Raw genomic sequence first — 23,284 nt, 5'->3', positions numbered from 1 at the left:
GGATTTGATGCTAAATAAAGTATTTATTGTAGAATATTAGATGATCCTTACTCTAGCTCCTATTCTCACTTGTTTTTTGGTGTTGTCAGCTGATCCCACATTTAATCGGTAGTGCCCTCAGCTATTTTTTTGTCTAACTCTGCCCCGAAAACGGCGAAAGCCTCAAAATATTTGTGCAACTCACGACTACGTAAAGACGTTGTTATAACTTTTCAATCGATTTATGCCAGAATTTTGAAGTAATCGCTTAGATGAACCAGGGCCAAGTGTTTCTACTTGGAGAACATTTAAAATAAAGTTGGAAAAGAATGCATTTTCAGACTTATCAGATCCACCACAAAAAAAACCCCAAACCCTCAATGGGAGAGATTTATCAAGCTACATGTGTCTTTCGTTAATGGCATAATAATCACTGAGTTTTAGAGAACTTCTTGTGTGAGGAGGATGGTCTCTCAGCAAAAGAACATGTCTTTTTGTAAGAGGATAGCCTTGTGTACCAAAACCACGGCCGGGACAAGGCATAGCAGGTTAGACACTCGCCTATGGCACTACCCCTTGCCTACCTTAGGGGGGCGCATTTTGGAAAAATTGCTTCCCCCGGCCACATGCATGCAGCACTGACAGACGTGGTGCGGGCACACAGGGGAGCAGTCTCAGTCACCGACACCATTCACCTCTCTGCCTGCCATAGCTCCCTCCCTGCACTCAGTTGTATTTGCGTCAGTAAGAGCCACCGGGACAGGAGCAGAGGAGCTGAAATCAGCCTCCTGTTCCACCAGTAACACAGGATACTCCTGGCCTGCATCCTCTTGGTGATGTCAGATGGCGCAATGCAGTGATGTCAACACACCCACTGCTATACAGGATAGAAGAGGAGACTATGGACAGTGAGCATAAGGTTTTTTTTGTTTGTATTTTTTTAATTTGTGTATTTGGCCACAAAATGAGGGGCTGTGCGGGGGGACAGTAAAGTACATGAAGGGTTGTGGTGACCATACTATATATGGGGCAGTGGATGACATTATACTGGGAGTTGTGTTGACCATACGGGACAGGGGACTGTGGTGGATATACTGTGAGGGGTGCCGGGGGGAATCATACTATACATGGGGGTTGTTTTGGACATCATACTATATGTGGGAGGCTGAGGTGGCCTTACTATATATGGGGGGGTTGTTGTGGATACCATGCCATATGGGCATGTTTGGTGACCATCATAATGTGTAGGGGACAGTTTGAGGAGTCGTTACAGTTTGAAGAAGGTAGCGTGGTGATATGACAGCACAGAATGGATATGGAGAGTGGACAGCGTGAATTGTGGGCACAGTATGGAGAGAGGTTAGCATGACGGGGACAGTGGGGAGATATAGTGAGTGTAATGGAAAATTAGAGAGGGGACAGCCACGGTATAGACCATGGTTCATAAATGTGGACGGTGGGTCATTTATAGCTGATAATGGTAGACAGTGTGGTGACCATATACCATAAGAGGCTAATTTATGGTACAGTATGGACAAATATTTTTATGCAGAGGGCATTTTAATAACGCTCTTATTTTTAAAGGCACTGTTTGGGGATGTGCTGTAGAAGACTGGAAAAGAGGGAGGTCTGCAGAGTCAAGCTGTAGATGTGAAAAGTCAACATGGCATCTAGATAAAATGGTGATAAAAAGGAAGACGACTCCATAAAAGATGTCATCTATAAAAAGGTACCTGGGTGTAAATGTTCATTTGTGATACTGACTGCATCTCATCAGCTCTGTGGTTCATATATGGTCCACAGTCTGATGATGGCTAGTAACAACAACTCCCAGTATCTCCTTAGCATTGCTAAGCACATACTGGGAGTTTTGGGGTTGTAGATTCACGTAATACAATTGTTTATGGGCTAACTTGACATTACAATTGATCATTGTACTTAAGTACTTGTGGTCCTGTGATTTATTCACGTACGTGTTTCTGGTGTTGTAGTCATGTACTGTTGGTGGGTCTGTTGATTTATTCATATAGTAAATGAAAAAAAAAAAATGAAAAAAAACACAAGGCGCCCCCAATGTGTCACACTGTTGAGAAAAAACATACAACCCTTTGCAGGGAATGTACTCACCTATTTGAGTTGTGAACCTAGGTCACAACTCCCATGTGTGCTTGACCGCAGCAGCAGGTCTCCACAAAAATCCACAAGGATGTTGAGAGTAGTAGTCTTAGGTAAACTGAAGACCGCGCACACGGTGTAAATTTTAGGTGATTTATTGAAGCCTACGCGTTTCAAGAGCTTTCCTGCTCTCTTCTTCAGGGCATATAATACATAACACAATATAGGGTGTATTTATACACAGGAAGGAAAGGGAAAGGGGGAGGGGCACCAGAACCGTTATACTTAACATATACATGATTAAAACCAATAAGAATACATTTAAAAAACATTCTCATTATTATTTATTCATAACCTAGGACACTAAAAAATATTAATAACAAAAATAGATAACTTAAAATGAATTAAAAACAAATCCTGAATAAAATCACAAATAGTAAAACGGAGTATTCGAACCTGTGAACTTCACCTGGAACTTCACATGGAATTACTATGTGAAGTTCACAGGTTCGAATACTCCGTTTTACTATTTGTGATTTTATTCAGGATTTGTTTTTAATTCATTTTAAGTTATCTATTTTTGTTATTAATATTTTTTAGTGTCCTAGGTTATGAATAAATAATAATGAGAATGTTTTTTAAATGTATTCTTATTGGTTTTAATCATGTATATGTTAAGTATAACGGTTCTGGTGCCCCTCCCCCTTTCCCTTTCCTTCCTGTGTATAAATACACCCTATATTGTGTTATGTATTATATGCCCTGAAGAAGAGAGCAGGAAAGCTCTTGAAACGCGTAGGCTTCAATAAATCACCTAAAATTTACACCGTGTGCGCGGTCTTCAGTTTACCTAAGATTTATTCATATACTGATACGTTCTAGTGATGTTTTCAAGTACTAGTGGTGGTTCTGGGGATGTATTCATGTACTAATGGTGGTTCTGGTGATGTATTTATTTACTGATCATGTTTCTGGTGCCATATTAATGTACTATTGATGGCTCCGATACTCTAATTATGTACTGATGATGATTTTGGTTCTACATTCATGTACTGATGATGGATCTTGGAAATGAATATATTACCGGAATCATCATCACTACATGAATACATCACCAGAGCCATCAAAAAGCACATGAACATAGCACCAGAATCACCATCATTACATGTATATGTCACCAGAACCAGAATACATTACCAGAACCACAATCAGTATATGAATACACCACCAGAAACACCATCAGTTTTGTGCAAGTTGTATATGTCTCACATGACAGATGCAAAAACTATCAAAATGTATCCATTTATCTATAATGAGGTCGGTTTATTTTCCATGAGTATCTGTTAAATGTTGCACACTTAAATGCAGGGCCGGCGTTAGGGGCAGGCAGACAAGGCAGCTGCCTGGGGCCCCCGCTGCCCTAGGGGCCCCCAGCCAGGGGCAGACATACTGCTGATGGCACTGCTCTGGGGCCCAGAGGTGGAGGGGGGCCCCTGCAGGCAGGCCCGGTATCATGCAGGATCGGGCCCCTCTCACTCCCTCCTATAATCATGGAACACCGGGTGCCGGGGAGAGAGCGGGGCGCGAAGTGCAGGAGATCAAAAAGGGGGCGTGTCATGCAGGGAGAGACGCTGGCCAATCAATGCTTTCCTTACCTCACAGTGACCAGACTGAGGAGAGCGCTCACTGGCTGCCGTCTGTCCCCCTGCATGGAGCGTCCCAATGGTGAGTGCTCACCTACAGTCAGGGGCCCCACAGCACAGCACATAGAGCCATCATGGAGGAAGAGCAGGACTTACAGGGGGTCTTCTGCTCCCTCCACTGTTCTGTTCAGAGCAGGCTGCAGTGTCTCCTCACAGAGAAGAGATGGGGGAGGAGGCTCACTGCACGGGACAGCACCAGGGGGCTGATATCAGTGCTGTCTGCTCTGTGCCCCATCCCCCACAGTGGGGTCTGCAGCCCTCTCCAGCTGAACTATGTGACCTCATCCAGGGCTCATCTGATCACCTATACAAGATTAGTATGTGTGTATGTATATGCTTGTATATGTATGTGTGTGTGTGCATCTGTGTGTCTCTATGTGTATGTTTCTGTGTGTGTGTGTATCTGTGTATGTACAGTATATGTGTGTATGTAGTATGGTATATTTGTATGGCTATGTGTGTATGCATGCACAGTATGTGTGTATCTGTGTATGTGCAATAAATTTGTATGGATATATGGTATATATGTATGTTTATGTGCATGTACATACAGTATATGTGTATGTATATGTGTGTACGGTATGTGTATATACTGTATGTGTGTATGTACGGTACGTGTATGTGTATCTGTATGTTCGGTATATGTGTGTATGCATGTACGGTATATGTATGTATGTACGGTATGTGTATTTGGGTGTGTGTATTTTATATGTATGTACGGTATGTGTGTACTATATGTATATAACTGTATCTGTGTATGTACGGTATATGTGTGTGTATCTGTGTATGTACGGTATATGTGTGTACGGCATTTGTGTGAATGTACGGTATATGCATTTGTGTATGTACGGTATGTGTATGTATGATAGTATATGTATGTGTATCTGTGTGTATGTATGGTATATGTATGTGTTTGCATATACTGTATATGTATGTGTATCTGTACGTACGGTGTATGTATGTGTATTTGTGTGTATGTATGGTATATGTATGTACGGTATGTGTATACTATGTGTATATAACTGTATGTGTGTATGCATGTAAGGTACAGTATATGTCTGTGTATGTATGTACGGTATGTGTTTCTGTGTGTGTACGTATGGTGTATGTATGTGTATCTGTGTGTATGTATGGTATATGTATGTATATCTATGTGTGTGAATGTACGGTATATGCATGTGTGTATGTACGGTATGTGTATGTATGACGGTATATGTATGTGTATCTGTGTGTATGTATGGTATATGTATGTGTATTTGTGTGTATGTATGGTATATGTAAGTACGGTATGTGTATACTATATGTGTATATAACTGTATGTGTGTATGTACAGTACGTGTATGTGTATCTGTATGTATGTACGGTATGTGTACCTGTGTGTACGGTGTATGTATGTACAGTATATGCCGGAACAAAAATCATTGTTCTCATCAGCACATCGCCCAGTTAAAACTGTAGATATGCTGCTAAGATGATACTGTATGGGGACAGATTGATTTACTAGTGATCATTCTGTTCCCATCATTGTTCCTCAGCCAGTGTAAAGAGGCTGGAAACAAGTGGCGAATGACTTCAATATTGTTGATCACACTCGTTTAGTGGTCTGAAATCAGCGCATGTAGCTACAACCAAAATGTTTCTTTTTGTTGGTGCAATTTGTTAGCATTTGGGGCCCCATTTTAAACTTTTGCCTAGGGCCCCACTTTGCCTAAAACCGGCCCTGCTTAAATGAAGCCAAACAGCCCCACTATAGTTAAGCTATATTAGTTTCCCTGACTAACATTGGATTTCGCGTTAAAAATATAGAACATCGGGGATGAATATCCCCATTTTAATCCGCACTGTGTAAATAGTCTCCAAAAGTGATTGACTTTATATCCAACTTTGAAATTTCCCTGCTAAGTTGCATCCCTATAGTACACCAAATTTTTACATGTGCTGGCATTTTTTTGGTGAAAAAGGTAACATTTCTGGTAGAAATGGTCGTCAGATCTCGTTACCTAACTCATCGGTGGGGCAGGTGCATTATGGGTCCTGTTACCTTAGGCTCTTACCCATACCCTTTGCTTTGGGAAGGGGGAAAGGGTCAAGGGGTGGGCGCCATTGACATCATTTACCTAGGGCACCAAAATACTTTGTCCCGGCCCTGACCAAAAACATAGCATAAATATCTGGCACGCAGTATGTCCATTAGTAAGTGTTGTAAACTTGGTCAAATCAGTGTAAAAATAATGCAAAAATGTAGAAGAGCTTGAAACACTATGATAAATCTGATGCATTTTAAGACTCAAGTCTAAGTTTGCATTCTCTAAAAATTAGACAGTGGGGGGGGGGGGGACGGGACGGGACTAAAAACTAGATATTTTATGCCAGTCTTAATAAAATTGGCTCATCTTACTCCAGCGTGCTTAATATTAAGAGGTGCAGCTTAAAATATTCGCTGTGGTCATGCTATTATAGCGGCGCTTTAAAGATGACCTGTCAACAGGTCTAAAGTAGCCAGTTTTTTCTCTTATTTTATTCCCCCTGCTCCCCTGAGTATTAAGGGTTTTTTTTTTTTTTTTTTATAAATCCGCTATACTGTTCTAGAAATATGGAACGTTTTATTCAGCGACAATTTTATGGTCTTTCAAGGAAATGGTGCACACAGAATTCTCTGTGGGGGTGTCTTTGGGCTGCTCTGCATTATTATCCTGTGATCTATGCCCCCTTGTAAAAATCATAAAAATCAGAAGAGAATAAAGGAGGCCCATATCTCAGGAACTATGGGATTAAAAACAAAAAAAGTGAAACAAGAACTTCAGGGCAAAAACTGCCACTATTGATCTGTGACAGGTCGTGTAACACAAATTTACATTCAATTTAGTAAGACACCAAGCACTATTGCCATCATCAGGATATCTTAAATGCATGAGTCACACCAGTGTACTAGTGGGGCCCTAGAATAATCCCAGCTTCTAGTATCTTTTCTTTTGGCAACAAACCTGACAATAATAGGTGAATTTAATTGATGGAGTATCTTGACAAGGAATTATAGTTCTGCAATGTGTAGCCTGGAAAACAGAAAAGAAAAATAAATATGATTGGTAATACATCCGTGATAACTAGAGATGAGCGAATATATTAGAGTGGAATTGAATTTTACATTAAAGCACATTTGCCAAAATGAAGATTTTTTTGCAATCAGCCATTTCTCTGAAGCATGAAAAGCAATCACAACGTTTAAAAAGAAAAAATGTATCCTTATACTCACCTTATGGCTCAGTTGTCCAGTTTGTGGTTGTTGGGACTGTAACCCTGAAAACACCCCATGCAGCCTAATGGCATCCATTGCTCTTCTTTTGACTGGCTGACCTTGTCATAACGCTACGTGTGCATCATGCCACAATGATGATGTCGTGTCAGGACAGCTAATCAAAAAGGAGCTGCAGATACCGCGAGGCAAGAGGTGGTTCTCCAGGCTTATGTCCTGCGACCACAGGTTATTATCACTTTGTTATCTACCGATGGGGCTTTGAAGGGAACCTGTCAAGTCTAAAAATGCTATTTACCGGCAGAGCGAGCTGTCAAAGTGCCGGGGAGCAATTACAGCTGAGCTCAGTGTACAGTGAGCCATCACCATAGTCGTTGTGTGCACGCCCGTATGAATAAAAGCGATTGGCTCCCAGGTGCATACAAGTTCATCTGCTCCCGGTAGCGTGCTTTCAGTAAGGCGACCAAGCAGCAGGCTAATCTGCAGGTAAATAGCTTTTTTGTTTTAAATAATATGACCGTTTCCCTACAACAAGACGCTGAGTTCAGCGGCAGACAAGGAATAGCAAACAGCAGGACGCCTGGCTGCTTGGGTTTAGCTGGAGCGTCTAAGATAAGTTACATGGAGGTTCCTTTTAGTCACTGGATCACGGGTGGTGCATATGTGACAAATGAGTGAGGCTTCAATAAACCATGGGCCTGCTGCCACCCAGGTAAAGGTGTATGTGTAATGCCTGCAAAAGGAAGCGGGTATTCCAAATATGACTAAGTAATGTCTGTAGTACGTGATGTGTGTTAACATATGTGTATTATGTTAGTGACTAAAATACACAATACAGGCATGCAGTATACACCTCCTTATTTGCGAGTGGTGTGTGTTTCAGCCTCTATGATCACATCACATAGAGCCATTGAAGCGGCAACAATCGACCTCCAACAGGGTTATTGACTTAAAGGGAACCGGCCACCCCCCCCCCCCCCCCAGTCATTTCAAACTAAAAGAGCCACCTTGTGCAGCAGTAATGCTGCATTCTGACAAGGTGGCTCTTTTAGTTCTGGGTGCTGTAACTTGAGAAATAATCAGTTTTATAATTTGTCTGAAGTACCTGGTCCTCAGTCAAGTGGGCCGGCGTTTCCCCCCTGCTTCAGACAGCACACTGCTGTCACTCACATCTTCTTGGCGCCGGGCGCCGCCTCCTCCTCACCGCTGTTTCCAAAAGTAGCCGGCGCCTGCGCTCTTATCCCCTGCCTGGTGCAGGCGCAGTGAGCGCTAGCCGTCTTTCCTCATATGCAGCCCAGCTGACTGCGCCTGCGCGGCCGCCCTGCCTGTGATTCCCAGCCCCGCAGTGATTTATGATTTATTCACATTGAATAGAATAGAGTAGAATAGAATAGAGCACTTGCACTTAATTTGTGGTTTGTTTGTTTTTTTTACACTTATGTGAATGTGTTTTCTAAACTATTTTTGCGCTGAACTGTATGTTAATTTGAAAAAAAAAAAAAAAAGCAGAGTTTTTACATTGGCTGTATGGCATACACTTTATAAAATTGTACTAATTTTTCCAATACAAACTGGCAAAGTGGGCTTCAAGCATAAGAACTGGTGTGGACAACGAGCGTCAAGTTCCAGGTATCCGATTGCTCTGGGCAACAATTTGTCACCAAAAGAATTCTGAATTAATACAATATACCACAACAAAGGATTACATGTGAGAAGGTCGTCTTATTACCTGGCACTGACTGAAGAGATAAGGATGACTCTTCCCTGCAGTCTGCTCAGGGTTAAGCCACTGAAGGGCCGATGATTTTGGGGAGGTTTCAGAACAGATTTCCAAAATGGCTTCTTGTCCTCTATACAAAATAAACAAAAATGATGAGCCAAAGCTATACGAACGTTCCTTTATATAGAGTTAAATATGTGTACAGCAGATCAGGTTTTTAAACTTCCTAAACCATTCCATGATTAGAGACTGCTTTAATTTTTCACTTTGTGCTCCAATTTTTTTTCCTTCCCCTTGCTCCAGGAGCCTTAACTTATTTTACCATAGACGTAGCCATATGAGGACTTGTTTGTTGCAGACCCCCTTAATTTTGCCATATACCGTTAAGTACCGGAAAATAGGGAATAAAATACAAGTGTGGTGAAATTATGGGGACACCCCAGCCTGCCGTTTCACCATGGTTTCTAGGGTTTTGTTTTCACATTTGACATTTTGAGCAGTGAGGGTAGGAGTGAAGTTTTTTAGTCACGCTGTCAAGCACTTCATCCATGTTGATGAAGAGCCTGCATGAAGCCTTATCCTTCTGTATCCTCTGTCCGGTAAGTAATAAAGGACTATTTTAGGGGCGAGTGCCACAAATTTTTCTATTGTTTGCGCCTTGTAATAAAGATGCAAATGTTCCTTTCAACAAACTAGCGTATATCACAAAATTTACCTGTGGGCGCAGCTTAGTTTTGATTGGCCAATAGAGGAGGAGAAATGGCAAATGCCTACATAAAAGTTCTGCTGTAAAAGTCCGGGTGGCTGAAGGAAAAGTTTACACCAATATTACCAGGTGCATAACTTTAGAGGCACACAGAAGAAAAAAAAACAAAAAAAAAAAAACCTCTCATTCGCAATCTCCCTTCCAGGAAGTGCAGATAGTCTACAACCTGGGAAAGGAGCGGCATAATCAGGAGTAAAAATATGTCACATTTTATATTGTGATGTAATAAAAAGGAAAAAAAATAAATAAATACTCCATGCACAAAAATATAAAAACCTTGCTGTATTTTTAGATGTAAATTCTTCAGCCAAATGTATGAACTTATCTATAAATTAATATGAATTACAGACCTCATACATTGTGGGGAGTTCCCCTGCTAAGGTGTCCTGTCTGTCAGCCAAATTAAGTGGCTGCACCCCCCAGGAATACAGACGTATCGCAGGGGGTTTCTCCAGCATACAAAAAAAAAAAAATGCACCTAGACTTTCAGGTAAAATATTCACCCCAAACTGATTAAAAGCCACAGTCATCAATTATTATTCTTGCTTTTCTATTACAGACATATCAATTTAATGGGGGGGGTGCTACTTTCTATTGGTCACTTCTACCGTGCCACCACAATACGCCTTGGGAGGATTGCATGTAACCTAAGGGAACTCTACGAATGCTGTAGCTCTACTGGCCAATATCTAGATGCACAATAAAATAAATAGGATGAGAAACCAAGGTCTGAATCAATAAACTGATAAACTTCGTACTTAGCTCAGTCATTATGTATAAGCTCAGTCAGCTGTGAGAGGGACAAGTAATAAAACTGGTCAGAGTCTTCACAATGTACAAGGTTGCAAAATGTAATCACGTATTCAAAGCATTCCAAAGTCTTAAAAGTCAAAGAACCTTATTATTATGAAGTTTAATCAGGATCTCCTACTGTACAAGCACAAATTACTTGCCTGCCAAGACCAGCCATTAGATATAGCCATTCACTGGATGAGCAGATAAAAGTAAACTCTAAAAAAATCTTAGTTACTTAGGCCTCTTTCACACTTCCGTCGTTTGGCATCCGTCACAATCCATCGTTTTGGGCAAAAAACGGATCCTGCAAATGTGCTCACATGATGCGTTTTTTGCCCATAGACTTGTATTAGCGACGGATGGCCACACGTCGCATCCGTCCGTTGTGTTTTGGCGGACCGTCGTCACAAAAAAAAAATGTTCAAGTGAACGTTTTTTTGTCCGTCGCGTTCGCCATTTTCGACCGCGCATGCGTGGCCGAAACTCCGCCCCCTCCTTCCCGGACTGCAGAATGGGCAGCGGATGCGTCGAAAAACTGCATCCGCTGCCCACGTCGTGCAAAACTTTCACAACGTCCTTCGGTACATCGGCCTGACGCATTGCGACAGACCCGTACCGACGGAAGTGTGAAAGAAGCCTAACCGGTAACGGGATTTTACAGAACCCATGATAGCACCACCCTGAGAGAGGGTATCCTCCCATCAAGGACAGGAAACCTGCTAAATAAAAGGGCAGTACTTCTCCGCACCAGTTTGGGTTTCAGAGAATGAGAGGACGTCCAGGCAGTTAGTAACACAACCATCACCAATAAACATTATTTCTTAAACACCCTTAAAATACACACCACTCGTGATAAAAGGGGAGAGAATATAAGGGTGCTGTCATGGGCTCTGTAAAATCCTGTTATCGGTAAGTAACTAAGATTTTTTCCCCTTCTCCCATGACGGCATCGCCTGAGAGATTTATTTAGACCAAGGCACCTTAGGGAGGGATCACAGCTTGTAACAACTTTCTCCCAAAAGACAGGTCATCAGAAAGATTAAGACGGTAATGCTTATAAAAGGTCAAAGGGGGAAGACCATGTCGCTGCCTTACATATCCTGTCGATCGACACCTCCGCTTCCTCAGCCCAGGAGGTTGCCATGGTCCTGGTGGAATGAGCTTTCAGTTTCTTAGGAACTGGTATATTACTTGAGGAGTACGGTAAACTAATGACATCCCTAATCCATCTAGCTACGGTACCCCTTGTTACTTTAAGACCTTCCCTAGTTACCTGGAATAACACGAATAAGGACTCTTTCTCCACTGCTTTGACATGGCTAAATTTTGCACTAGGACCCTTCTAACATCTAACGTGAAGTTTCCATTCCTCTGCATTTTTGGGGCTGCTAAAAAAGGAGGGGAAAACTATTTCTTGCTTCCTATGAAATGTTGAGGCTACTTTCGGAAGATACGCTGGTTCTGGTCTCAAAATAACTATCTTCCGAGATCTGTATATTCGGGTGCGAGTATCCTGGCTGGTAACTCTTCTAAGGGTTGAAAGGGAGATTTTGTTAGCGCTTCAGAAAACAGGTTTAAATCCCAATGCAGCATCTTTGGGGACAGTATTGGTCTTGATCTATCACACGCCTTAATGAACCTTAATATCCACCTGTCAGGTGCTAGGTTGTAATTATATAGTGCTCCTAAAGCCGGAGTCACACTAGCGTATAATAGGGACAAGTGCTATGCGAGGAAACATCGCATAGCTCTCGGACCACTGTTAATCTATGGGGAAGCTTACATCACCATTTTATTCCCTTTGGGCGCATTCTACGTGTGAGTGAAATCGCAGCATGCTGCGATTTTAAGCGTATATCGGCCGAGTCTCGCCAATGCAAGTGTATGGGTGCGAGGAGAGAGAAAAAAAAAAAAAAAAAAAAAAAAAAAAAAAGAGGACACCACACAGAACATCAGTGTGATTTGCGAGAAATACGCAACCATTTTCCTCATTTCAGCCCACTGAGCCATTAAATTCATTGGGGAAATGCAGTGAGAAATGTAAAGCCATATGCATGTCATACAGATACCCAGATGAGAGGAAATCTCATCATCGCATTGCAAACGCATTACACACGGATGACCATACGGAGAACATTTGTGCGACTCTCGGGTGAGAGAATCGGACCGATTTTTCATGCGTTACATCAGACTCCAGCCTAAAGCAGATACCTGCACCTTAAGGGTGCTAGTGGCTAGACCCATGTCCATACCCCTTCGAAGAAACTTTAATATGGCCTTTATCAGGACTTAATCCCCCACAGTCCGTCCTGAACTAGACAAGAATTTAGCCCATGTTTTCTCATAGATCCTAGTTGTTACTGGCTTCCTGCTCTGCAGCAGGGTAGAGACTAAGGCCGGGGAGAAGCCCTTTTGTATTAATAGCGACCTCAAACTCCAAGCCGTCAAATGCAGGCCTGACATCAGAGGATGACACACTGGGCCCTGCCCTGCTTGAGGAGATCCAGAGTATTTGGGAGATTCCAGGGATCTGATAAGGACATCCCCCTCATCCACGAGAACCATGGCCTCTTGGGCCAAAATGGAGCAATGAGAAAGACATCTCCTCTTTCCTTCCGAGTCTTCCTTGAGACTGCCGGAATTAACACTAACGTGGTGGAAGGCGTAGGCTAGTTTGAATTCCCAGGGAATGTGTAGTGCATCCACCGCATATGGCTTTTCTCTTGGATTTAAAGAGCAAAAATTGTTTTCCTGTTTTGCTTGTTGGTAAACAAGTCTATTTCTGTTTGCCCCATCGATCTAAAATCTGCTGAAATATTAGTGGATTCAGTTCCCATTCCCCTTGATCCAGGGTATTCTGGCTGAGGAAGTCTTCCACCTCGTTTTCCTTCCCTCTTAAGTGTAGTGCGGTCAGCATCAATTGATGTTTTTCAATGAACAGAAGAATCTTTTCTGACAACAACATCAGGGGTTGAGATTTTGTACCCCCCGATGGCTGATGTAAGCAACTGTCATCCAGTTGTCTGACATAACTCGAACGTGCTGCACCCTCTTAGGTTCCCTCAAGGACAGGAAACCAAAACTGATGCGGAGAAGAAGAGGTACTGCCAGTAGGTTTCCTGTCCTTGATGGGCGGATACCCTCTCTCGGGTAATACTGTAATGGGAGGGAAAAATACACGATTTCCACCACATAATCAATGCATCAGGGCAGCGTTTCGCAAACCCCGTCCTCACAGCCCCCAACACGTCATGTTTTCAGGGTCTCCTTAGTAGCTGTGGCCATTTCTGATGTCTTGATAGTAGTTCCATTACTTGTGCAATAGCTAGGACATCCTGAAAACAGGACGTGTTGGGGGCCGTGAGGACTGAAGTTTGGGAAATACTGCATTAGGGAAAAGGCGACTGTACCTGGTCAGGGGAGATGGAAGGGTGATTTCCAGTGGTGTGCCTTTAAAGCTGTGAGCTGCCCCAAGGGAAAATTTTGCCTCTTGACCATTTAGAGAAACGTTTTTGATAGTGAGATCTTTGGTGTCCAAAATCTATGGAGAATAAAAAAAATTGAAATAAGCACACAACGAAGAAGGGCTGCTCAGCGGTAAGAATGCTAAAGGGTTAAACTAAGCGTAAACAGCTATGCTATTCCTAGGGCATGTGAGTGGTGTGTGATCAGTGGTCACGGCTCTCACCTGCATGCTGTGGCTGGTATTGCCCCAAACTCCAGTCATGTCATACAATACACAGTGAAGAGAGGAGATTGCCATTCCAAAATAAAAAAGAACGACAGCCAAACCTGCAAATTTTGGTGGGACCTGATTATCTTCTAATACAGCATAGAGGTGGTCTGACTTTTCCCTGATGACAGAAGTAAGAAAAAAGAAGGATCGGGCCATCTTGGATTATAATACTCATGCCTTAGCTCTCATTGGAAGCAAGCCACCACCAGATCATTCCCTTCTTTCCATGGGGAACACGTGCACATTTGGCTGAGTGTCCATGTGCAAGAAGGGAAGGGTTAAAGGAAACCTGTCACACCGAATAACACGAATAATCCTATATGTGTTACAAAGCTGTCCAGCCTTCTTACTGAAATTGCAGCTGCCTGGAGAAAATTAATTTTATTCCTCCTGTTAGCAGCCAGCTTTAAGTCCGAAGCTGCCCCTGAGCGGCTTCAGTCTCTGCTCCCAGTACTGTCAATGGCGGCTGTAATCATGGCCGGGACTTGAATGACATCCAGCTCTGCACTGATACTCTGCAAAGGCAGCTGATAATCAAGATGACGCGGGTGATGAATAGCGAGAGGTGACTGAAGCTGCTCCGTGTGCGTCCCCAATACTGAAAGCCAGCAGAGCACCGACAGGCAGCGCTCACTATACTGTACTGTAAACGGAGACATTAATCACTGACAGATGCTCTGCTGGGTATCAGTGTAGAGCCAGCCGTCATTTAAGTCCTGGTGTGTGACTACATCCGCCGCTCAGTGCTGACAGCAGTGACTGAAGCCTCTATGGGCACTGCCTCTATGACTTAGAGCTGGCAGATGGGCACCAGATCGCCTTTTGGTAAGTTTACTGCTGTAGAAAAATCACTGTTTCAGGCACGAGGGGCCTTTATCAAGTCATAGAAAAAGAGAGATATGTCATAGCTTGATAAAGGCCCTGCAAGACCAATTTTTCTGCACTAAGACTACTTTCACACACAGCGTATTTGCTGCGTATTTTTACGCGCGTGTATTTTGCTGCTGCTTTACCTGCGTTTTTTTACGCAGGCAAAAAACGCAGCTGCTTTCACACACAGCGTTTTTTGCTGCGTTTTTTGCAGCTGCGTTTTTTTCAGCATTGTGTACTGAAAATAAAGTTTGTTTGAAAAAAAAAAAAAAAGGGGAAAAAAAAAGAGTCATTGAGGTCATTTCCTGTCTTTATGACTCAGAATACAATACACACTGGAGTTAACATCATGTCGATTCTGCCAGCTGCAATGGCCTTGAGCCAAAGACGCCTCAGCAAGCGGAACAGACATCAGCTGGGGTTTACTAACCCCACTGTCACTAACCCCAGGTTACTAGGGCAGGCGTCAGTCAGACGCCCCCCCTCGTAACCCTGTACGGTAAGGGTATGTTCACACGATCCTGATTTCAATCCTTTTTTTTCAGGACAAAAACCGCAGCTCTTGGCAGAAAACGCAGGTGCGTTTTTGGTGCGTTTTTGATGCGGTTTTTGAAGCGGTTTTTGATGCGGTTTTTGATGCAGTTTTTGATGCAGTTTTTGATGCAGTTTTTTGATGCAGTTTTCTCTGCAGATTGTCTGTGTTTGACACAAATAAAGCTTTAACTGCAGTGGGGGAAAAAAAAAAGAAATGATGTCATTTCCTTGTCCAACCCTTTTCTTCTTCCATCCTCCATTTTGGGACTAAACACCAAAATGAGTGGACGTGTTTTGAATGACAGCGCTCCGCAGAGTGCTGAGCGTAGGCCAGATCACAGCCCGCGGATCCAGCTCTATCCAGCTATTTAAGTCTACGTTCACATTTGCGGTCTGCGCCGCAGCGTCGGGCGCCGCATGCGTCATGCGCCCCTATATTTAACATGGGGGCGCATGGACATGCGTCGCACTTGCGTTTTGCGCCGCATGCGTCACTGCAGCGCACGCATCCGGCCGCAGAGGACGCAGCAAGTTGCATTTTTGCTGCGTCCAAAATCAATCAAAAAAAGGACGCATGCGGCGCACAACGCAAATGTGAACATAGCCTAAGTGCCACGTATTTAAGTGCCACGTATTTCTTTGCCACGTATCACGCATTTCAGTGCCACGTATTTCAGTGCCACATATTTCAGTGCCACATATTTCAGTGCCACGTATCAAAGTGCCACGTATCAAAGTGCCACGTATCAAAGTGCCACGTATCAAAGTGCCACGTATCAAAGTGCCACGTATCAAAGTGCCACGTATCAAAGTGCCACGTATCAAAGTGCCACGTATCAAAGTGCCACGTATCAAAGTGCCACGTATCAAAGTGCCACGTATCAAAGTGCCACGTATCAAAGTGCCACGTATCAAAGTGCCACGTATCAAAGTGCCACGTATCAAAGTGCCACGTATCAAAGTGCCACGTATCAAAGTGCCACGTATCAAAGTGCCACGTGCCACGTATTTCAGTGCCACGTGCCACGTATTTCAGTGCCACGTGCCACATATTTCAGTGCCACGTGCCACATATTTCAGGGCCACGTGCCACGTATTTCAGTGCCACGTATCAAAGTGCCACGTGCCACGTATCAAAGTGCCACGTGCCACATATTTCAGTGCCACGTGCCACATATTTCAGTGCCACGTGCCACATATTTCAGTGCCACGTGCCACGTATTTACGTGACACGTGCCACGTATCAAAGTGCCACGTATTTAAGTGACACGTATCACGTATAAGTGCCACGTGTCACGTATTTAATTGCCACGTATTTAAGTGCCACGTATCAAGATTTTCCATGGAGAACAGACACATCCAGAGATATGTCTGCTCTCCACGGCTGCAGCAACACACTGACAGGAGCCATAGTTCCTGTCGGTGTGTCACTGCGCATGCGCGAGCGAGTTTACCGGCGGTCATTGACCCCGGCACTCTCGCTTAACGGCAGTGCTGCGTGGGAAAGTTCAACGCAGCTGTACTGCTGTTAACCGAGACGCCGGAGCCATTGAACTCCAGAACAGTACGCGATACACTGCTAGGAGCTTCGCTCCTGGCAGTGTATCGCCGGAGAGCAGGGGATCGGCGTGGGACACTCGTTTTATGGATTCTGCGGACAGGGAGTATGAATTTGGTTTATTATTTTTGGATTTTTTCCTGGAGGATCGAGGGCTTCGCCTACAAGTGTGCTGTTGGTGAGTATATACTCTATGTTATGTGTTGTATGTACTGTACTGTGTGTCATGTATGTGTATTGTGTGTAGGTGTTTTGTGTAACTTTACAATTGTGCTAAGTCGCCGGACACAGGGACAACTCTCCCATCCTAATACCGGATGGGAGTAGTAGTCCCATACGGCGACTTAGCACAATGGTGGCACTAGCGTCGCATGGACACACACACACACACACACACACACCCCAAATCGATCAGCAGCCCCACGTTTATGCTCATTCTGTTGAAGGACTCCATGCTGCTTCACTGGGGGGCGGGGGCTTCCCTCTTCCTGTCCGACGTCACGTCCGGTCCTGGGTGTCAACCCCTCCGTACAAAGACACCGACACCCAGGACAAAGGCGCTGTGTGTGGACGGTAATATGGGGCCCTATGGGGATACGCAGACACGCCGCTGCGTAAAGAATTGACATGTCAATTCTTTTTACGCCGGCGTGTTTGCAGACAAAAGCGCCGCGTTTTTTTGCGGTGTGTCTGAACGGCAAAGTGAATTTCTCATTCACTTTGCCGGCAGCCGAAAATGACATTGCGCATTTTTGAAAAGCGCCCGCAAAATAGCGCTCAAAAATGCGCTATGTCTGAAAGTAGCCTAATAAAGATAGCTGGACAGCATTGTAACTCTGTAAACCCACAGATTAACCCTGTATCAGCAGTTAAATATCTAAGGTGACAGTTTCCCTTTAAAGGGAACCTGTCACCACGTTTTTGGAAGATGGGATAAAAATAGCGTTAAATAGGGGCAGAGGTGGGCGTTACATTAGTGTGTGTGTTATGCGTTTATTACCCACCTAAGTTGCCGAAATAACTTTGCAAAGTCTCCGTTTTCGCCTGTCAATCAGGCTGGTCAGGTCACATGGGCGTGGTGTCTTCACCCAGATTTGGCGTAGTTTTCCGTTGGTGGCGTAGTGGTGTGCGCATGCCCAAAGTCCGGAATCCTCTTCCAGGGGATTTAAAATAGCGCGGTGTTCGTTATTGCATTGGTGATCGGTGGGCGCGGCCATCTTCCTTTGGCCGCGCGTGCGCAGAAGCGGCGCTCTGCTGGCCGCGGCTTCAGGAAAATGGCCGCGGGATGCCGCGCGTGCGCAGATGGATATCGCGGCGGCCATTTTCCTGAAGCCGCGGCCAGCAGAGCGCCGCTTCTGCGCACGCGCGGCCAAAGGAAGATGGCCGCGCCCACCGATCACCAATGCAATAACGAACACCGCGCTATTTTAAATCCCCTGGAAGAGGATTCCGGACTTTGGGCATGCGCACACCACTACGCCACCAACGGAAAACTACGCCAAATCTGGGGGAAGACAACGCCCATGCGACCTGACCAGCCTGATTGACAGGCGAAAACGGAGACTTTGCAAAGTTATTTCGGCAACTTAGGTGGGTAATAAACGCATAACACACACACTAATGTAACGCCCACCTCTGCCCCTATTTAACGCTATTTTTATCCCATCTTCCAAAAACGTGGTGACAGGTTCCCTTTAAGGAGAACTTGCAGTTGGCCAACAGCCATCTATGGTACATAGCCAGCCGTAGATCAATCCAGCTACCTGTAAACACACAATATTGGTGGTGAAGAAAGAAAACAGTTGAACAATCCTGAGAAATAGACAATAGACCAGAAAGAAACTAAATTAATAAAGTTACAAAGTATAACATTACAAAGTCGTAAATCAATACAGCAGCGAACTGCTACACTTAAAAACAAAAATTCTTGGCAAGAAAGTGCAGCAAGTACAGAGAAGCTACAATGGTGTCATAGAACAGATTGTATAAATAGATCTGAGACATGATATTATTAACCTGCACAGATAAAGCCATGACAGTGTGCAGTATATCATAGGGAATGTTAGTGTGTCAATTATCTCTCAGGCCGCATCCAGACGTCAGCGTTCGGTGTCTTCACGGATAGTACGAGAGCCCATTATAGACTATCGGGCTGTTCACATACAGGTGCGTCTCACAAAATTGGCATATCATTAAAAAGTTAATTTATTTCAGATCTTCAGTAAAAAAAAGCGAAACTCATATTATATAGAGTCATTACAGACAGAGTGATCTATTTCAAGTGTTTATTTATGTTAATGTTGATAATTATGGCTTACAGCCAATGAAAATCCAAAAGTCATTATCTCAGTAAATTAGAATACTAAATTATAACACCAGCTTAGGCTACGTTCACATTTGCGTTGTGCGCCGCAGCGTCGGCGCCGCAGCGCACAACGCAAACAAAAACGCAGCAAAACGCATGCACAACGCTGCGTTTTGCGCCGCATGCGTCGTTTTTTTCATTGAATTTGGACGCAGCAAAAATGCAACTTGCTGCGTCCTCTGCGCCCCGACGCGGGCGCCGCAGCGACGCAAAACGCAAGTGCGCCGCATGTCCATGCGCCCCCATGTTAAATATAGGGGCGCATGACGCATGCGGCGCCGCTGCGGCGCCCGACGCTGCGGCGCTGGCCGCAAATGTGAACGTAGCTTTAAAAAGGATTTTAAAATTCAAAATGTTGGCCTACTGAAATGTATGTTCAGTAAATGCACTCAATACTTGGTCGGGGCTCCTTTTGTATCAATTGCTGCATCAATGCGGCGTGGCATGGAGTCAGTCTGTGGCGCTGCTGAGGTGTTATGGAAGCCCAGGTTGCTTTGATAGAAGCCTTCAGCTCATCTGCATTGTTGGGTCTGGTGTCTCATCTTCCTCTTGGCAGTACCCCATAGATTCTCTATGGGGTAAGGTCAGGTGAGTTTGCTCACCAATCAAGCACAGTGATACGGTTTTTAAACCAGGTATTTGGTACTTTTGACAGTGTGGACAGGTGACAAGTCCTGCTGGAGAATTAAATTTCCATCTCCAAAAAGCTTGTAGGCAGAGGGAAGCATGAAGTGCTCTAAAATATCCTGGTAGATGGCTGCTCTGACTTTGGTCTTGATAAAACACAGTGGACCTATACCAGCAGATGACATGGCTCCCCAAACCATCACCGATTGTGGAAACTTCACACTAGACCTCAAGCAGCTTGGATTGTGTGCCTCTTCACTCTTCCTCCAGACTCTGGGACCCTGATTTCCAAGGTCTAGTGTGAAGCATTCACAATCAATCAATGATGGTTTCGGGAGCCATGTTATCTGCTGGTATAGGTCTACAGTGTTTTATGAAGACCAAAGTCAGCGCAGCCATCTACCAGGATATTTTAGAGCACTTCATGCTTCCCTCTGCCTACAAGCTTTTTGGAGATGGAAATTTAATTCTCCAGCAGGACTTGTCACCTGTCCACACTGTCAAAAGTACCAAATACCTGGTTTAAAAACCGTATCACTGTGCTTGATTGGTGAGCAAACTCACCTGACCTTACCCCATAGAGAATCTATGGGGTACTGCCAAGAGGAAGATGAGAGACACCAGACCCAACAATGCAGATGAGCTGAAGGCTGCTATCAAAGCAACCTGGGCTTCCATAACACCTCAGCAGCGCCACAGACTGACTCCATGCTACGCCGCATTGATGCAGTAATTGATGCAAAAGGAGCCCCGACCAAGTATTGAGTGCATTTACTGAACATACATATCAGTAGGCCAACATTTCGGATGTTAAAAAATAATTTTTTAAGCTGGTATTATAAAGTACTCTAATTTACTGAGATAATGACTTTTGGGTTTTCATTGGCTGTAAATCATAACCATCAACATTAACAGAAATAAACACTTGAAATAGATCACTCTGTTTGTAATGACTATATTTCAGTTTTTCAATACAAAAAGTGAAACTCATATGTAATAAAGTAACTTTTTGCTGATATTCTAATTTTGCGAGATGCACCTGTAACTCTTTTTAGCAAACGGTGCGGAGACCAAAAAAGGGAGACCAAGTCATGGATCAAGCTCACCCATTAAAGTCTGTGAGCCTGTAACAAACTCAGACGGCACATGGATAACATGAGAGTTGCATCCTAGCGCTGTCCATGTGTTACTCTTTGCTAGAAGCTGGAGAAACCTGCATTAGTTTAATATATGGGAAATACTAATGGTAAACACTGTCTGAACACTGACCAAAACCTAATCCAGCACACTGACAAACATGTACAAGAAAATCACTGCTAGCGAGAACTGGAGATGGCGTACCAGAAGGCTGCAATCACAGATGTGGGCAGGGTGGGTGCGGGCACAGACTTATTAGAGGTACAAAATATGGCAGCTGACGTATTAATCTACTGCTCAGACGTACAGTCGTGGTAGTGATGGCCTAATGGGAGTAATACAGTGAGGGGACAGAAGTATTCAGTACCACAAAAGTAATGGGGTCTTTAGCCGGGCGTGGGATATGTGGAGCCATATCTGGTGAAATCTGCGATCGATAATTCCAGAATTGCAATATTTGATGGCAATCAACAGTAGGAAATATATATCTGACACTATGAGCAGGTTCACTGCACAGATCTGCTGAATGCCATTTAAAGGGGGTCTCCTAAAATCACCCGATGGCTGGCGGTGTAACCGCAGGGGCACAGGACAGTAGGAAATATATATCTGACACTATGAGCAGGTTCACTGCACAGATCTGCTGAATGCCATTTAAAGGGGGTCTCCTAAAATCACCCGATGGCTGGCGGTGTAACCGCAGGGGCACAGGACAGTAGGAAATATATATCTGACACTATGAGCAGGGTCACTGCACAGATCTGCTGAATGCCATTTAAAGGGGGTCTCCTAAAATCACCCGATGGCTGGCGGTGTAACCGCAGGGGCACAGGACAGTAAGAGGAATAGGTCTACCCGTGGGTAAGTGCCAGTATAGTGACTGTGAGCAGGAGTGAGCCTGCACTGACACAAGCTGCTCCTGGTGCCCCCAATGGAGCAGAGTCCTAGAGACCCCCAGTCACAGACTATACGGGTCACCACAGACGGGGGCCACCACACATGGGTGCTGCACCCAGAGGAAGCGGAGCAGGAGCTATATAATGGGCACAGGTACCAGGCTGGAGAGCGAGTCCTGCAGGCAGCGCACGGTCAGGGCACTGGAGGCGGCGATCACACGGGTGCTGAAGTCCACTCTCAGGTGCAGGCTCAGGTGCCGGGTGATGAACTGCTCCGGGGAGCAGAACGAGCTGGGGTCAGACATGATGACAGACTCGCGAGCAGAGCACACTGACTGCAAACTGTGACGGCTCCCACACAAGAACGGCTAGAAAGTAGCCAATCCCTGTGTGTGACGGGGCCACGTGACCGCGAGAGCCCTTATGGGAGTTGTAGTTTTGTTCTGTACGTGTCACAATTTCCCTTCCAGGAAGAGCCCTGAGTCTACAACCTCAGAGGAAGAAGAAGGCACGGACAGGCTGAGTGGCGGCACTTCCATGTTCTACCACTGTAAACAGGGATAGTCCCAGTGCACCAGGTTTATTTACATGGGGTTGCCTTTTGGAGGCATAAGGGTATGTGCACACGTTCAGGAATTTTCGCATTTTTTTCGCGATAAAAAGGCTATAAAAACGCATACAAAATGCATACATATGCATCCTATCATTTTTAATGCATTCGGCAATTTTTGTGCACATGATGCGTTTTTTTCCATGAAAAAAACGCATCGCGGTAAAAAAATGAACATGTTCATTAATTTTGTGGATTTTTCGCGTTTTTCCCGCTATTCTATGCATTGGGAAAAAACGCACAAAAAATTCATAGTCATTTCATATCCAAGATGCATAAGAAATCTATAATACGTCTCCATATCTTTGGACCTATAAGTTATTATGTTCAATCTTTTTATTTATTCCTTTTTCTTCATTCTTTTTAGTACGTCCCGGAGAATTTTATTTATTGCTTAATAGATTTTAATAAAAAGAAGCCCTTTTTTGTGCTTTTCTTTTTTCCTCCTCATTTTTGAATGGCCATAACTTTTATATTTTGCTGCTGACACAGGACTTGTCTTTTGAGGGAGAAGTTGTAGTTTTGAATGGAAAGCATTCATTTTACGATATAGAGTAAGGCAAAATGACCACAAATAAATGTGGTAAAATGGTGACAAAAAACGCAATTCCGCCATTGTT

The 23,284-nt window shown here is 44.1% G+C and overlaps 1 protein-coding gene across 1 annotated transcript in view; it reads right to left on the bottom strand.

The window, feature by feature from the left end:
• The window catches only part of LTA4H (leukotriene A4 hydrolase), a 66,220-nt gene extending 43,810 nt beyond the window's left edge, over positions 1-22,410 (bottom strand). Inside the window, exons 1-4 of the mRNA XM_077265535.1 lie at positions 22,213-22,410; positions 13,742-13,872; positions 8,780-8,900; positions 6,782-6,850 (exon numbers count right to left, since the gene is read on the bottom strand). Of these exons, the coding sequence (XP_077121650.1) occupies positions 6,782-6,850; positions 8,780-8,900; positions 13,742-13,872; positions 22,213-22,359 (468 nt within the window). The 5' untranslated portion in view covers positions 22,360-22,410. The remainder of the gene's footprint in view (positions 1-6,781; positions 6,851-8,779; positions 8,901-13,741; positions 13,873-22,212) is intronic.
• Positions 22,411-23,284: the final 874 nt, after the last annotated feature.

This window comes from Ranitomeya variabilis, chromosome 5, assembly GCF_051348905.1.
Source record: "Ranitomeya variabilis isolate aRanVar5 chromosome 5, aRanVar5.hap1, whole genome shotgun sequence".
Classification (NCBI taxonomy): Eukaryota; Metazoa; Chordata; class Amphibia; order Anura; family Dendrobatidae; genus Ranitomeya; species Ranitomeya variabilis.
Note: the sequence above shows the minus strand (reverse complement) of the source record. Positions and strands in the feature narration are given on the sequence as shown.